Source organism: Falco rusticolus, chromosome 6, assembly GCF_015220075.1.
Source record: "Falco rusticolus isolate bFalRus1 chromosome 6, bFalRus1.pri, whole genome shotgun sequence".
NCBI lineage: Eukaryota > Metazoa > Chordata > Aves > Falconiformes > Falconidae > Falco > Falco rusticolus.
Window position 1 is genome coordinate 19,927,078 of NC_051192.1, and position 15,496 is coordinate 19,942,573.

The following is a 15,496-nucleotide window of genomic DNA, read 5'->3' on the forward strand; positions in this document are numbered from 1 at the left end:
TCTATTAAGCTATTTACAAGTGGGCTCGATCAGAGCTGCCGTTATCTGGGAATACAACAGGAAGGCAACTTCTTTTAAATCTAAAAGGCGCAGGATATTTCCTGGTCTCAGGTCAGATTTATAAACCCTTTACACACACACGCAGGCCCACACATAGCAACTGCCTTTCATCTGTGTTTTGGAGCCGGGCATGCTCCCGGGGACAGCCCGTGCTGCCCGTTCCCTCCAAAAGTCCCATCTCACACCCTGGAGTGCCGGGATGGGGCAGGGAGAGAGGATGCCGACCCCTCCATCCTGCCCTGAACAGGCCTCCTGGGTGCCTCTCGCAGGCGAGGGTTGGCAGCAAGGGGTTGGGAAGGAACCCCCTGACATCCTTGGTTTGTGATTTCCCTTTAATAGGGGCTGAAGCGCACTGAAAAAAGGGACTGCCCGAAGTTGCAAGGTTTTATTTTGAATATGGCATTACATCGCCGAGAGTTATTTTTTAACCCTCAGGATGCACAAGGCCTGGATATCATCATCATCATCAAAATACCGCCTCTATACTGCAGGCCCTGGAGGCCAGAACATCTTGGTAGTTGTGGTAGAATATCCACTACAATGTAGAGATCCCCTCCAGGGAGAAGCAAAGGGACAGATGAGTCCCACTCAAGTCGTTTTCCACGGCATGTGGTAACGCCTCCATCCCACACTGCATTCCCAAGGTGCAGTTTGCAGGATGGGAGGAAAGGTCCAGGGAGGGCTGGGGCGGGGGGTAAAGCTCTGCGCAGGGACTGGACCCATGTCCACCTCATGCCTCTGCTCTCCCAGCAGTCACTGCCTCTTCCTGATCCTTCCTATTCCCTCTGCATCCTGGGGGTAACATCTTGGATCTGCCCCAGGAACCGCAGGGGGTGAACCTACCTGGCTTTTCACACACACACACACACACGCACACATACACCCCGCCCTGAGACATGTGCTGTACAAATACTGCAAAATATTTCTTGTTTGGATTTTCTCCCATGCTAGAAGACAGCACCTTCCTAAGGGCCCCCATGCTGCATTTTGAGTGCAAACAATAATAATAAACTTTTTTTTTTTCCTCCTCCTCCTCCTCCTCTCCTTTAGCACCTGGCATTCTGATTGCATTAGTAAGATGGGTTTCATTCTGCACCCTACTTAAAATGCTGGTTAAACCTGTCCTGTAGGAAGCTCTGCATTACATAAAGACAGCTGGGGCCATGTGAAAATGCCACCTTTTAATTGTGACCGTATCAGGGCAATCAGCAGCAGTCTGGAAAAACTCCTCTTTACTTTTTTATGCTTACCTTCCCGCTTCTGGTGCCACTGCTTACCTGTATCTGGGGCACAGGAAGAAGCAGAGCTCTCACAGGGCTTTGAGAGCAGGGAAATCACAGCTAAAAGCTACGAGCTAAAATAGACTGAGCAGACAAAGGGTGGAAGAAAGCTTTGTTCTCCCCATTTTCACGGATAGGGAACAGTGGCAGCAGCTCCCCTGGGTCAAGCAGAAAACCCGTGACTGAGCCCAGCTTTCGCACCATATAGGTAAAACCATCCCCACTCTTTAAAAATATCCCTTTTTGGCGTGGATCCGACATCTGGCATTTTACTCGGCTTGCAAACGGCAGGTCTATTTTCACCGAAACCTCCCCCCTGTCCCCCCTTTGGAGACATTAAAATGTGTGAGAAAGTGCAAATCCTAAATTAGCTCAATATTCACATGTTCCTTAATTATTGATGAAACTCTCGTCTCCCAAGGGTAGTTTTTGCAGAGACAGCTGGGGGTTCCCAGCAGAAGAGCCGTCTTTCAGCGGTGCGGCTCCCAGCTGCTTCACCACTGAGACAGAAGAACCAACCCTGCCCACCACCCGTCCTCCCTGGGTCTACCACGTTTTCCCCAGGGACCGCTACTAGGACCATTTATTTGCTAGGAGGAGAAACCAGAGCTTTCCCCTTATACAGCCTGCAGCAAAAAAAATGTAGACCAAAAAAAACAAACAAATTTTTCAGCATGCGCAGAGTCACAGTGCCAAATATTTCTGATCTGTTTTTAAAGTGCAGCTTTGTTAGAAAAAAATTGTATTTTAGTCCCTTTAAGTTAAAAGGGACTAGCAGAATTTCCCTTTTACACTTTAAAATTTATAAAAATGGATTAAGACAAGAAAAACAAATAATCTGAGTGACTCAGGAGTAGAACTTCAGTTCTGCCTTGCTGCGAAATAGACCTTCAATTTGACTTCGGAAAAATCTTCCCACTTCTGCTACCACAAAAGTTTGTATTTTTACCCTATTCATCAGTCCCACATCAACAGAAGCAGAAGTTTGCTCAGCCCTGCATGGGATACGGACAGAGACAACAGCCTTGGTTATCACCCAAGTACTCTGAGCTCTGACCCTTCCTGGAGGTTCCTTGGCCACCAGCGCCGTTAGAGATGAGGTTTATAACCCTTCACACAGCAAACCTCAGCCTGCCCATGCACCAGGAGGAATTAAGCGAAGGACTGCTTCAGGTGCTAGCAGTCTTCACACTGTCTGAGGACACAGTTATGAACCTTTTTTTTTTTTAAGATGAGCACGGTGCTGTGCAATGTTTCCAATAGACTTTGTGTGGTTTTCCTCTCTTCTCGGAGCTTCCTTCCTCCTCTTAGTGCTGGCAGGTTTGGAGGTTTCGTGACATAAATTGCGCCTTTTGAAGGTGGATGCTTCAAGAACTTCAATCTTGTGTGTTTGAACAGGAGAAAATTGGCTAATTACATCGGTGCATTCAGCTAATTTTCTTCCTCGAGAGCCGACTATCTGAAAGAAGTCAGCACCAGAACTGCCCTTTGCTTAAAAGAAAATTGCATTAACTGAGCACGACGCCGAACTGTCCCCAAATACATTTCTTAAATTTCACAAAGCAGCTGCAGTGCAGAGACCATCTAATGGGCTGAAATTCACACAGAGGTAAAGACAGGCAGTTCTGAAATCTTAATAGGTTGTCTTGAAACTTGTACTTAACAGTGTCATGCTTTAAATTAACCCCAGTTATTACTACTTCTGCTTTACACTGGTTGTGTGTAAAGCACTAGAGCTAGTACATCTTGGAAAGGAATTCAAGGAACGGCGCCTGTTCCACACGTCTGGTTTGTCATGCAGCGTGCACCAGTGCCATCTCCCCTCCTTGGCTCTACAGGAGGCTCTGCCGAGTTGGACACAGCAAGATCAAAACACCTGAAGCCCATTCAGCTCACACAGACTTTGTCCCGATGCTCCTACACGACTACTTTTCCATGGCCTCTACTCTCCAGGATACAGATTTGTGCTTGCAGGTATTTACAAGCACAGAAGTCAGCGTATACATTGCTGTTCACAACACCGCAATTGCAAATCATGTAGCTTGGCATGTAGCAGCCTTTGCACCGACAGTTAATTTCAAGGCTCAAAGGGAAGAACACCGTACCTGCGAAGAATGGAAGTAACTCACAGGAAACCCATCATCTGCGTAAGGCTCCCAATGTGAAAAGGAACATTTTATTCTATGTCACTGGTGACCTGGGATTACTAAAACCAAAAAGATTTTAATATCTGCGCAGTGTGTGCCTCAGTCTCATTTTGGAAGCGAAAGCAGAGCGGTGACTCTCGTTTTGCTTCGATTCTAGGTAATTTCAGGTGGAGGTAGGTAATTTTGTGCTGCAGTGTGTGAGTACAATGGACAAACATGTAACAGAGGACCTTGCTGTTCAAAAGTCTTTTCACAGAAATGAAACCAAGGAATTTCTTTGTGCTTACATTCTGCCAGTTTCACCATCTGGGTAATGACATAATTCTTTTTCTTATGCTTTCTAAAAAAGACCTTCTTGCCAAACCAGAGTTTGGTTAAAAACGAACTCACAACATCCTATAAAAAATAATTAAAAATTTATTACTTTGAAACATGTTCCTGTTGTTTCAATTCACTAGACAGTATCTGGTAAGAAGAGCTTGTTGTTGAGTAACGCAGAGCTGGCTGACCACTAACACACACAGAGCAGAGCAGCTAAATTTATTGCTTGTTTCAAATACTAGTCTATTATTTTTTCCCCCTACAACCCATATTCTGCACATGCTGTTTCTCTTTGAGCTCGAGGCACATTAAAATCACACATTTCCTGGGATAAAGTGAAATTCCCACTTCTTCTTGTACAAATAGATAATCTTCTATTTGTAGCCGATATTTCAATCTGAGCCAGATTTAACTCTTAGGTAGACTGTACTTAACTGCAGTAACACCATAAATTTAAAATTTTTTTCATGGTTTCATTCTTTCTATAACACTGGAATGTGGCCAAACACTCATAGGAATTAGCACATAGAAACTCATGGAGGATTAATACAGACAACACACAAGCCCAGCAGTATTTGGAGAAGGAAACATTATTCCTTGACTAGCACCTTTTTAACTTGAAATCCCAGAGAGACCGTAAAGTTTAGCTGCTTAAGAGTTAAAAAGAATACCTTTGAAAACAATCAGGCTTTTGGCTTCCACTAACAAACAAAAATCCAACTTGTGGTGAGCAAGAAATGAGAAGGGCTGCTTTGCAGGGGACCCACAAAACATAGCATGCTTCAATGTAGCATGAAAAATTATTTTGCTGTCTTCTTCCATTGAGAAGATTATTTTTTTTCACTTCAGGGATGGACCTTACTCGCAACTTCATAGCAACCTCATCGTATTAAGTGGCTTTTCATTTAAGGAAGCCAGGGAACAAGCCCAGCCATAGCAGCATCACAATGACTAATACTTTTGTAGCACTGAAAACGGAAATGCTACAAGGGTTAAAAACTGCTGGCATGGTAGCCTGAAACACAGAGAAAGGCATCTTGTTCTCCTTTATAATAAGTAAAACTACAGTAATTTTGCTGCAATGAATGAGCATGTCCTGAGGGCAAGAAAGGTGCATTGCAAACCAAGATATCTTAAAAAGGCAGAGTTCAGCTGCAACTAAAACTTCTGAAGCCATGCGGATTGTGTGCTGCAGATGAAGTCTCTTCCACTGGACAATAAAGGCAGCTTAAGGCAATTTTTTCATATTACCATCTGCATCTTGACTATGTTTTTCAAACCACATTAAGGAACTCAACGGAGCTAAGACAATAAAAGAAAAAGTACTCATTTTATTTAGCAGAGCAGGCCAATGGGATGTTTTAGATTTACACTGATGAAACACAGCCAGCCCCAAAGTTGAATGAACAGCTAATGGATTTGAATGCTGGTCACCTACTCTGGATTAGGCCACTCTGGATTAACTTGCCGGCTCTCAGGGTTGTGCCATCAGTTTCCTGTGGCCACAGCAGTATCAGAACTGGACTCCAGGACAGCGAATGCTTCTTCCCATTCCACCACTTTACTTCCCAGCTCTTCTGACAGTTCTTAGCTAAATAAGATTAACATGTCAAAATTCATGCTCAGCGTTTAAGACCTCATACGAAATTGCTTACGGTAGTGCTGGGTTCCAGCATTATTTATTTCCAGGCTTACAATCAGAAACAAGTTCTAATTTGATTATACATTTAAACTGAAAGTTTTCAAAGTTTAAGTGCAATACGAATACATCTGACCAGCTACGCTTTTTAAAACCTATTTGGTCTCCTAATTTCAGAAGAACACCTTGCTCTATCCAAGACAACTTCTGGAATGCCAGATGTATCACTGAAGGCGCCCTGAATGCTGCCTGGGAACCACAGATTCGGATATGGTTAACAAAGGCACAGCTCCTTTAGCTTTGTTGCAAAGTTGGTTTGACAATAGTTAACAACTGGCTAAGAAACAAAGGGAGATGTTTTTATTTCATTCTTTAGTACTGACACTGAGGTGTAAACCTTTAATTAGAGTAAGTATTTTGGGAAGAAACAACATTCATTCTGTATGTCAAAGGAGATCCATGAAAAAATTAGGCACTAGTTTGCAAAAGTCAGTGAAAAAGTACAGACAGCTTTGCAAAATCCCTCCTGTTCCCAGAAGCAGAGCTGGGCTATCACAGTGGAAACAACAGTGTCTGTAAAAATAAAGGTAGTAGTAGGATGACTCTTCCCCCCCAGATTGAGAAAAACACAGTCAGTGTGAAGCAGCAGATAGAAATTCACTGCCTTTCACAGTCTTGAGCACAGTGGTTACAACCAGGCCTGGTTTTTGCTTGCTGTTATTGGACTTGAATGGAGTTGCCCCAGAACGAATCCAGGCTGCAGGCAGCACAGGGTCTGCTGTGTTAAACCACAGCACTTGCAAAGCCGCTACGGTGAACCACCTGCCACACTGGAAGAGGCAAAGCCTCACTGGGTTTTTATCAAGTCTTGCTTTGCAGACACGCAAGCCTTGGCCCGACGCATGGGTATCTTTTTAACATGGCACTGTAGCTCATGCTGGCCTGTCACCGTGTTCTCCCTTGGAAAAGATGTATTTAAACACGGCCTGTGGTTTCAGTCGGAGGGAGAGCAGTGAGCTCAAGACTGGAGTACAACGTGGGGTCTGGCTGGTGTGTTTACACAGACTTCTCTAATGTGCTCAAGTTCAAATCACCTCAGAGTCTCAGCTTGACTCTTAAATGGTTAAATGTGCTTGTAGTGCTTCTTTTTCTTTCTCTGCGCTCCTTTGATACACTCATCTGTCTCTTCTGTTTGCTTTTTGTGTTTCTTCTTATGGCGTTTCTTTTGCTTTGCCTCGCAGTCCTTTATGCCGAGATCTTCCCCATCAGATACTCCCGCATAAATTTCTCCATTGCCCATATTTTCATCACAACTGATGTTTTCCCCTTTGAGCTGCACTTTATGTTTCCTTTTCTTTTTCCCTGAGTGACATTCATTTAACGGATCATCCAGTTCCTTTTCATTCAAGCTACCCATCTTAGGTTGTTTCACTTCTGGCTTCTCGCAGTGCTCTGTACTCTCTGCCTCATCTCTCTTCTGCTTCTTCTTTTTCTTTTTGACTTTGGTTTTCAGTTCTTCCGAAGGCTCCAAAGCTTTGTCAGCTACTGAGCAGGAATTGTCTCCCTTTATTTCTGTTTCATTCTGGGATCCCTTCAGTTTTGCCATGCGCTTGGCAAAATATTCCTGTACGGTGAGAACGCTCTTCACGGTATTGTAGCTGTCTGCAGGCTCAGATAGCCAGCGGCTTCTCTGCTTCTCTTCCTGAAACTCAGGATTGGTAATATCCTCCTGCAGGTGAACAAAGAGGAGCAGGAGTTAAGAGTCAGAAATAATGGCTTTAAACATAAAGTAATTTTTTTTGCGCACCAATTAGAAAAAATATTAAAAAACAATATGGTGCTTGAAAATTAACTGTGAAATCGGGCAGAAGTGAGAAACAGCTCTTACTGCAAAAGGTAGCGTAGGTTAAGGGAGAAGAGGTGGCAGTGCAGAAGGCAGCAAGAGAGCACAGAACAAGACAATTCTCTGTCGGCTTGAGTTTCTTGCTGTTTACCTACTCCTGTGCAACTCATGCAGATTATATATAATGCTATCACACTGAGTGTATTACACTCACTTTGCAAAGGCGCATGTCTCTGCAAGATATAAAACAACATGAAAAATAACACAGTACAATCTATTAGCCTGTGGCATAAAGGAAATCCCATGCCTGGAATACCTCTACAGCAAAGTGCAAGAACTTATGATATACGGAGCAATTCAGCACTGATGCATCTCTTCCATCTTATCTGATCTTTAGAAATGTTTGTTTCATAGCTGGTTTACTGTCATTGTGTCCTAGATGATGTTATTTAAACATGCTCCATTTGATCATACTTTATCAGATGGCAAAACCAACATCACAGGTTAGATCTTACAAGGCTTCTGCATAAACAAAATAAATAGCTGCTGAACTCCAGTTGCAGGTGAGTATCTATAAAAAGAGACTGGTATCTAGAAAGTAGATATAAAACAAAAAGCAAAGTATAGGAAGGGAGCTAGACGTTATGTATAGCATGAAGAGAACCGACTCTGAAAAACCAACAAATGTAACAAGATGAAAATAAGTAACTTGTTAAATTATCTATGACTTCCAGAATAAACAGGGCAAAAAGGCAGCTGAAATTCAGAGTTGTTTACATGGATACTGAAGCACTCAGAAATAACCCTTTGTGGCATATCCTTTTGCTTGGCAAAAGTCACAAAAACCTCTTGGAAATGTCCCAAATTTTGCATTGTTTGGTTGGTTTCTTTAAAAGCCTTGTATGAACTGCAGGTAAGCAAGCACACTCGCCTCGATGGGAAAAGCTGAGCAGGTAAGACTTGTGTAGAATCCTTACCAACATCTGGCCTACAACACGCTTCTTGAACGAGAGGTAATCCACAGCTATTACAGTCAGATGTGGTGAGTGTGACAGAGATACTTCACTATTTTTCCATTCATAAATGCACAGATAGGTAAGAGCATCCACTCTACACGTGCATCTTGTAAGTGAACCGAGGTGACTATAAAATGCAACCAAATCAGAGCAGCAATATTTCACACCCACTTTCACCGGTGTAAACTGATACACAGGGTCAAGGCCAGCAGAAAAATGGGAGACATAAAACCACTTATCTCAACGCTTTATAGTTATTGCATGATGGTGTAGATAAGTGATCTGGCTCTCTTCAGGGCATCATTAAACTTGCTAGCTGAAGTGGGGTTTATTAGGGTTTGTGTGTAAGGTTTTGCAGGTCTGACTCCTTATGCATCCACAACCTTTACTCGCGTGAGTAGGAATGCAAAAATGTTATGTCATTAATGATGCATCACGAGTGGCGATGTCCTCATACATCTGCTTTCAAGAAAGCTGTTCCAGTGGAACGCAAGTAACGCTACACTTGAGATTCCAGTGATGTTTCTGTGGACACTTATAAAAATCCGGTACTTTTCCTGTAGGAATACCTTGCAGTGTACCTTCAGGTAAGTTTATGAAGTAACTGAAACATGTGACTTCTGGCAAAGAAGTCTGCATAGAGATGTTGAACATGGCGGGGGAGGGGAAAGCATGTATCTACTACACAAATCTATACATATAGGTTACATTTGAAAGGGGAGCCACAGTAGATGTTTGACAAGAGAGAATCCACAGAATAAATGGACGGAGCTACGTTTGTAGTCGCTCTCTTTTTAGTAAGATACACCTCCCAGCTGAAGAAGCAGCGTTAGTGTGGATCAAAAATAGATGCCCTGCTAAAGCAAACAGGTCACTTTCTTCTTCCTTCTACCCACAGCAGGATTTTGACACCTTGTATTGCAAAATGACAAACAGCCTCCCAGGTTTTCTGCCACAGATGCCAGCCAGAACAGTTTCCCTCTCCACCCTAATATGTAAAATGTACTTGCGACCAGAACACAATTATCCCCTGGCCAACCAGGAAAGGATTTTCTCATTCCCTTGGTGACTTCAAGTCCTGACAACTTAATTACTGTAATTGAAGGCAAATATTACTTGAACTCTACATGTTTCTTTTATAAAATACATTAGGCATAAAAAAAATGTTCCTTTGGTTAAGTTGAGGAGTTCAGAAGGTATGCCTGATCCCAGAAAATAACCTTGCTCAGAAACTCCTTTATTGATAAGAATTTTAATAACCATGGGCCACTGAACACAGAACTAACAGGGCATGGAGACAAGCAAAGAGGTGCCAACCCTAGAAAACCTCTCAGTTTAGGAAAAGCTTATGTGAAACCATAAATCACCTGGAAGGGCTGCTAAATGCCAGAAGTGTTCGCCCTCCCATGATGTACCTGTCGTAGTAGCCATGGGAACACCGCTGAACTCCAGACATGGGCTTTCTCTAACCTCTCGCATAGCAGGCTCGCAGTTCATACAATTCCTCCCCTGCTCGCCCCAACACATGCACAGAAAAGTTCCAAACAAAAATAAGATATACGTACTTGAATGTGTATCGTGTGGCCCCAGCTTCCGAAAAGTAATCTATTACACAAAATAAAAGACTGGAAGAACCACTCCTGCTCCAAAGAACTGATGATCATGTAAACGGAAAAGAGCAACCGTGCTCTTAACAGGTGGGAGGCCTGAAGATCGGGCTTTGAAGAGATGTTTGTCCACACTGTGAGTTTCAAAACTGCCAACAAAATTGGGCTGAGAAGATGAACTTCATAAGAGCTGGGAATAACAGCCTCTAGGGAATTGGTAGGACGGTCCCAAGCAAGAGAAAAGGACTGCCTGAAACATGGTGTTAAATGTGGAATGATTCAGAGGAAAACAATAGAAAAAGTCAAGGAGAGGCTGGGAAGGGCACAGGAAAAGATGAAGGTCAATCATAGCCAGAAGTCCCCTGTAAATATCATCTGTTTATGTAATTAGTTAAATGTATGGAAAATAATTTGTAGTACATAAAGCACTCCAAGTACTAGCAGGCTGGGCTTTTTTCTGCCTGCTTTCTTCGCTTGAAACACACAATGCTGATTTAATCATTAAACTTGTACAGTGAAACCCTGGTTCCCTTGATTCCTGCATGATCAGGATTGCATCTCTAAGGCATGACACTCTCAGAGCACCTTTCAGCCATGGCTATTAGTGAAGAAAAAGATAGACGTTACGGTCAATTACATAAAGAATTCACACTGCTTTGTGAAAACAGTTTGGCAGCAGTCGAAGCTGAAAGAGGAAAGTATTTAGACACCTCATGAAATCAAATGAGTTTGAAACCCAAGTATCTTTGAGATGTAACACCTTAGGTTGAAGAATTAAAATCCAAAAGGAAAACCAGCATCTGTATGTTACTCTGGGAGGAAAAGCGAGATGGAACCAATCAGCAAAGACAAAAGTTGCCAGTACATAAGCAACAGAAGCAGCTTGAACTAATTCAGTGAAGTTCCCCTCCAATTCAGACTGCAAGTGTTTCTTTCTCAGCACTTAAAACTTAGAATAGGGGAACAAAAAAATTGACGATACAGTCTCAGATCTGCCACATACGAACTACAATTACTTTCGTAATTTCACATGCCTTTGCCTCCTCATTTGCAAATGAAGGGGTACTAATTCACAAGCAATTTTGTTAGCTCAAGTTCACAAAAATGACACAAAAGGAAAAGTACAGAAGGGGTGAGCACAAAGGCAGAATAAAGCTAAACTATAATTTCAGTAGATTCTCACTTAAATTACAGAAAATGGGCTAGATGAAGTAAGTAGAGGCTAAACCTCTAGCCTGAGTTACAAGGCAATCACACCATCATTCACAGCTTTAAAATGCAACGATCCCTTTCCGCAGTCTGGCTGAACCACAGTGATTACCTACTTTCTCATTGAGAAACCGTAACAATAAGATTAATATAATCCAGTTCTGTTTCTGCTACTCGAGATCTTCACTGCAGAGGTGCGTTGGTATGTTGCAGTGCACAAAACTTGACAGGCAAGAACCGAGGACAGCCCCGTATCTTTCTAACCCAGGTCTAGCTGTAACGGAGAGAAGCACAGCAGATTATTCATGAAGAGTCACTGCAGCTTTGCAGACATTAAGGATGACAGAGTTTTGCTTTAAGGAGTTGACAACTTAAAGTTTAAGTATGAGCATAAACATTTGGATTGGGATCAAACGCAAGAGAGCGAACAAAGACTTGTAGCATGGTGAGTTTAAGCAGGATTAAAGTAAATACATGCATAAATAAGGCCACGTACCATCAGTTCTGAAGTAAATTCTGGCGTAAGAACAGGTACCCAGGAGGCTCTAACATTTTCAATTTACCTGATTAAGACTGGTGTACTGCAGACAGCATCTTATGAAGAACCAATGATAACAGACGTCCAATACAGAAGGGGCTGATGCAAAGAGAAGGGGGGACAAGTTTCTCTGTGATGAGGAGGAAGAGTACAAGCAGCAGCAGATGTGAACTACCAACATGAAACTTTGCTAGTAGGAGAAATCTGTCACTATATATGTGAAGCCTCAACAACCACTGGAAGTCTCAATCACTGAAAGCAACTCCAACAGCTATCAGGAAAGCGTTAGGTAGAGTTAAGCCTTGCTTGGAACGGAAAACTGAAGTTCTGGATTCTAGAAGGATCTTCCAGCCCTGTAATGCTATAGAAACTTAAACAGGAATACAATTTGACCTCCTGGTAATAAAAGAGGGTTTAATGAAAGAGACGAAAAGCAGGAACAATAACCCTGGAAAGAAATGATAAAAATACACGTCACCTGCAACTTCTGCCTTTTGTTGACCCTGGTATTCTAATCGCCAGGATACCTCAGATAACCATAGCAAGGTTTAATATTACTACTACTTATACCAAGTGCCAATATAGGAAGGAATCCACTTATGGGAAATGGAATAAAAATCCTGAATGTCTAATACCTGGCCACGCTGGATGACATGATAGCACTTTTTAAAAGGACAAGTTCCAATTACTATAGAGAAGCACTCTCCTGTTTGGCTCCATTAAAATAAATTCTGTGCTAAAATACATTGAAAAATCAGCTGCTATCTTGCAGTTGGACACTAACCATTACACTCCACATGAAGTATCAGCTCTGCCTCTTGCCCAGCAAGGACAAGGAGAGAGGTTTAGGAAGTAACTAATGGAAAGGGGACAAGGAAAAACATTTAAAAAAACCTCCAGCCGTTTTCTCCATGGGATTAGAACTATCCATTTTTGCCACGCTTGCCTCCATCTGCAACTACAAAGGAAAGAGCAGTCAGACTGCACCTCTTGCAACTAAAAAGGCCAAGGAATTTTATTGCAAATCTCTGCCTAGAATAATTTTGGGGTTGTTCACAGAATCACTGGTTGCAAGTGACTTCTGGAGGTCTTCAGTCCGGAGCATGACTACCACCAACGCCAGACCAGGTCGTCTTCTTGTAGCAGTCATGGAAGCCTCCCAAGGGCAGACATTCCACAGTCCTTCAGGATACCCATTCTGATGAAGCACTGTATCCTAGCGAGGAGGTTTTATAACCATATAACAGCACCTGTTTCATTCTACTGTATATATCTATGGGTGCTTAGTTGTCAAGTATATTTACATTGTATCTGCTGACTCCTTTTTTTTATTTCAGTTTTAAATTCTGTGGTGATATGTTTCTATTAAAACTGCATTCAAATTCTTCCATGCTGTCTTGTAATTCTATTTTATATTTTTAACAAAAGCTCATCCCGCACCTCAGAAAGCGGCCAATTTTAGCATTTTCATACATGCTTGTAATTCACACATTATTAACGCTAAAATAGAAAGCCACTACCTCTCTTGCTGAATGCAATCTCCAGGTATCCAAAATGCCATTTGCTTGTCATATAAACAATACATTTTTACTGTCATACGACGTATTGGATCCCAGCCTGTTTCCATCAATGAAACGGGAGCTGTACAATAATACTCAGCCAGGTTTTGCCTTCAGCCTGAAAACAACAGCGTAACAGGAAGCAACAGGGTTGCAAAAGTGCAATGGATTAAATTTTGTCAGAGACTTGATTACAATGATAGTCATGGGGATTCATTCCAGCTGTCACTATCAGATCCTGGTCAGTCCTACAGTATTAACAGTTACAATACCAGCAGTTACAACACCTGTATTTCTAATGTCAGCTTGGGAACCCTGATACTGTGTCACACAGGGGACACAAACTTCCTCCTACTGCTCTTAAGACTTTTCAGGAAAAAAAAGCATTCGTTTAAGTTGTAGCAAACAAAAGCAGTGAGTAAAGTCCACAAGTAGAAGGCAGCCTGTCAAATGCCAGGGGAGTGAGATACATGAGATAACGCACAAGAGGTGCGAAAAACTGAAGGCACATCGGGAAAGAGTTAAAAAAATCCGCCCGCTGCAGAGAAGAAAAATCCTTTTCATATCTTGAGAGAGAGACACTTAGATATCCTTGTGACATCTCATCTCACTGCTGAGGCTAGCAAAAGCTCTTTTCCTTTGCATTTCCTTGCAAATTACATCTGCGCATTAGACTGAATATAAACAAAACTAAAGGAAGAGATTTCCCCTAGGATCTCTCTATTGGCATGATACAGAGATCCAAACATAGTGACTTCATCTTCCCAGAAGCACCTAAATCAATTTTAACTGTTCTGTTCTCACCTTGAACAACAGAGGAAGTACAGTCCAGCAAAGTGAGCACAGGTCTGGGAAGGTCACGTTTCCCAAGTTCTCTTCCCAGCTGGTGGGAAACCCTGGAGAAGAAGTTATTCCCTCCAGCTCTGGCGCAGGCTATCAAAGCACAAAGCATGCCTTATCAGCTGTATGAAACTCACGGCAGAGCTAACAGTTTCATTAAGTGTTTGCAAGTGCTCTGAGGTCCTTCAAAGAGGTATCACAGATGTGCAAGGCACTACGCAAGCACTGAAATTACCCCGCTGGTCACTCACCTGACGGTGCTACCTTGGCCGTGACACTTAGCAGTGAGCAGACACATCACAATTTTTGTCTGTTCCGCGATATACCCATGTAGAATTAAAATTACCAAGAGATTCTGAAATACGGTCTTTTAAAGAAGTGGGCAGAACTATAATCAAATCAGTGCAGAGCGATCTTTCAATCGTGTACCCATACTCTAAATATCAATGCCTTCAAACGCCTGGGACAGTCATTCTGGCAGTGTATGTATCCTTCATGTGGCAGCAGTACTGCAAGGCACAGTCAGAAGCACATCCAAGTCTTCTTCACATGGTAGTTTACTACTGCCATGTCATTCACTCCCTGGGTGCTTTTTGTTATCCCTTTATAATGTGCGTGGAATTGGCAGCTGCTGTTAATCCTTTCTAATGAGAATTCAGAAGACCAAATCTTTCTTGATTCTTGTGTTCAGGATTTCTTCCCACACCCCAGAGATACAGAAGAGACTGAACAGACTGCATGAGAAGTAACAAGTGGGCTTGGCCAGACAAATTGTGAACACAAGCAGAGGCATTAACAAGGGCCCTAAAGATTTAAGATGCTAAGATAAGCCAGTGAGAGAAAGGATGCCATAAAAATCATCGCAAGTACCCAGAGGAGAGAAAGGCTTCTGGTAGCAATTCTGAGAGCAAGCACAGTCAGCATCACAGCTTGGTTTCTGGTGGAAGAAACTATGAGTACTTTGAAACCTAAAAATAACACTGGCCTATGTAAAACTTCACTTGTATGTCTTTTCTAATAACAAACGTAGAAAAGGGTATCCGTGTACAAATAATGTGCTTCTAGGAGCATTTGAGGCAGGTAATCTAGATGGACAAACCTTCACTCCTTTCCCCTTTCCCTCAGAAAATCCTTCTCAAAAGGAAAATACACGCTGGAAACTCTTCTGCTTCTTTGCTCCAAGGGGGTAATGCTGGAGACCTGATCCATGTATCAAAATTAAGTCAATCTGCGGTGCGAGGGTACAGACATTTCCTGTTTTTCAGCACAAGCAGTGGCCAAGGAGCTGTTGTGAAATACTCTGTGTCACTTTTTGGTCACTTAGTCAAGTGTGCCTTCATCATGACTTGGTTCCCTTCCTCTAAGCAGGTGTGAAGAAGTATTTGCAGCACAGGAAAATGAATCAGACCATTACAGTTTAGAGCAACACAGACCACA

At 42.5% G+C, this 15,496-nt stretch overlaps 1 protein-coding gene across 1 annotated transcript in view; it reads right to left on the bottom strand.

The window, feature by feature from the left end:
- Positions 1-5,471: 5,471 nt before the first annotated feature.
- The window catches only part of PINX1 (PIN2 (TERF1) interacting telomerase inhibitor 1), a 60,546-nt gene continuing 50,521 nt past the window's right edge, over positions 5,472-15,496 (bottom strand). Inside the window, exon 7 of the mRNA XM_037391667.1 lies at positions 5,472-7,176. Within this exon, the coding sequence (XP_037247564.1) occupies positions 6,571-7,176 (606 nt within the window). The 3' untranslated portion in view covers positions 5,472-6,570. The remainder of the gene's footprint in view (positions 7,177-15,496) is intronic.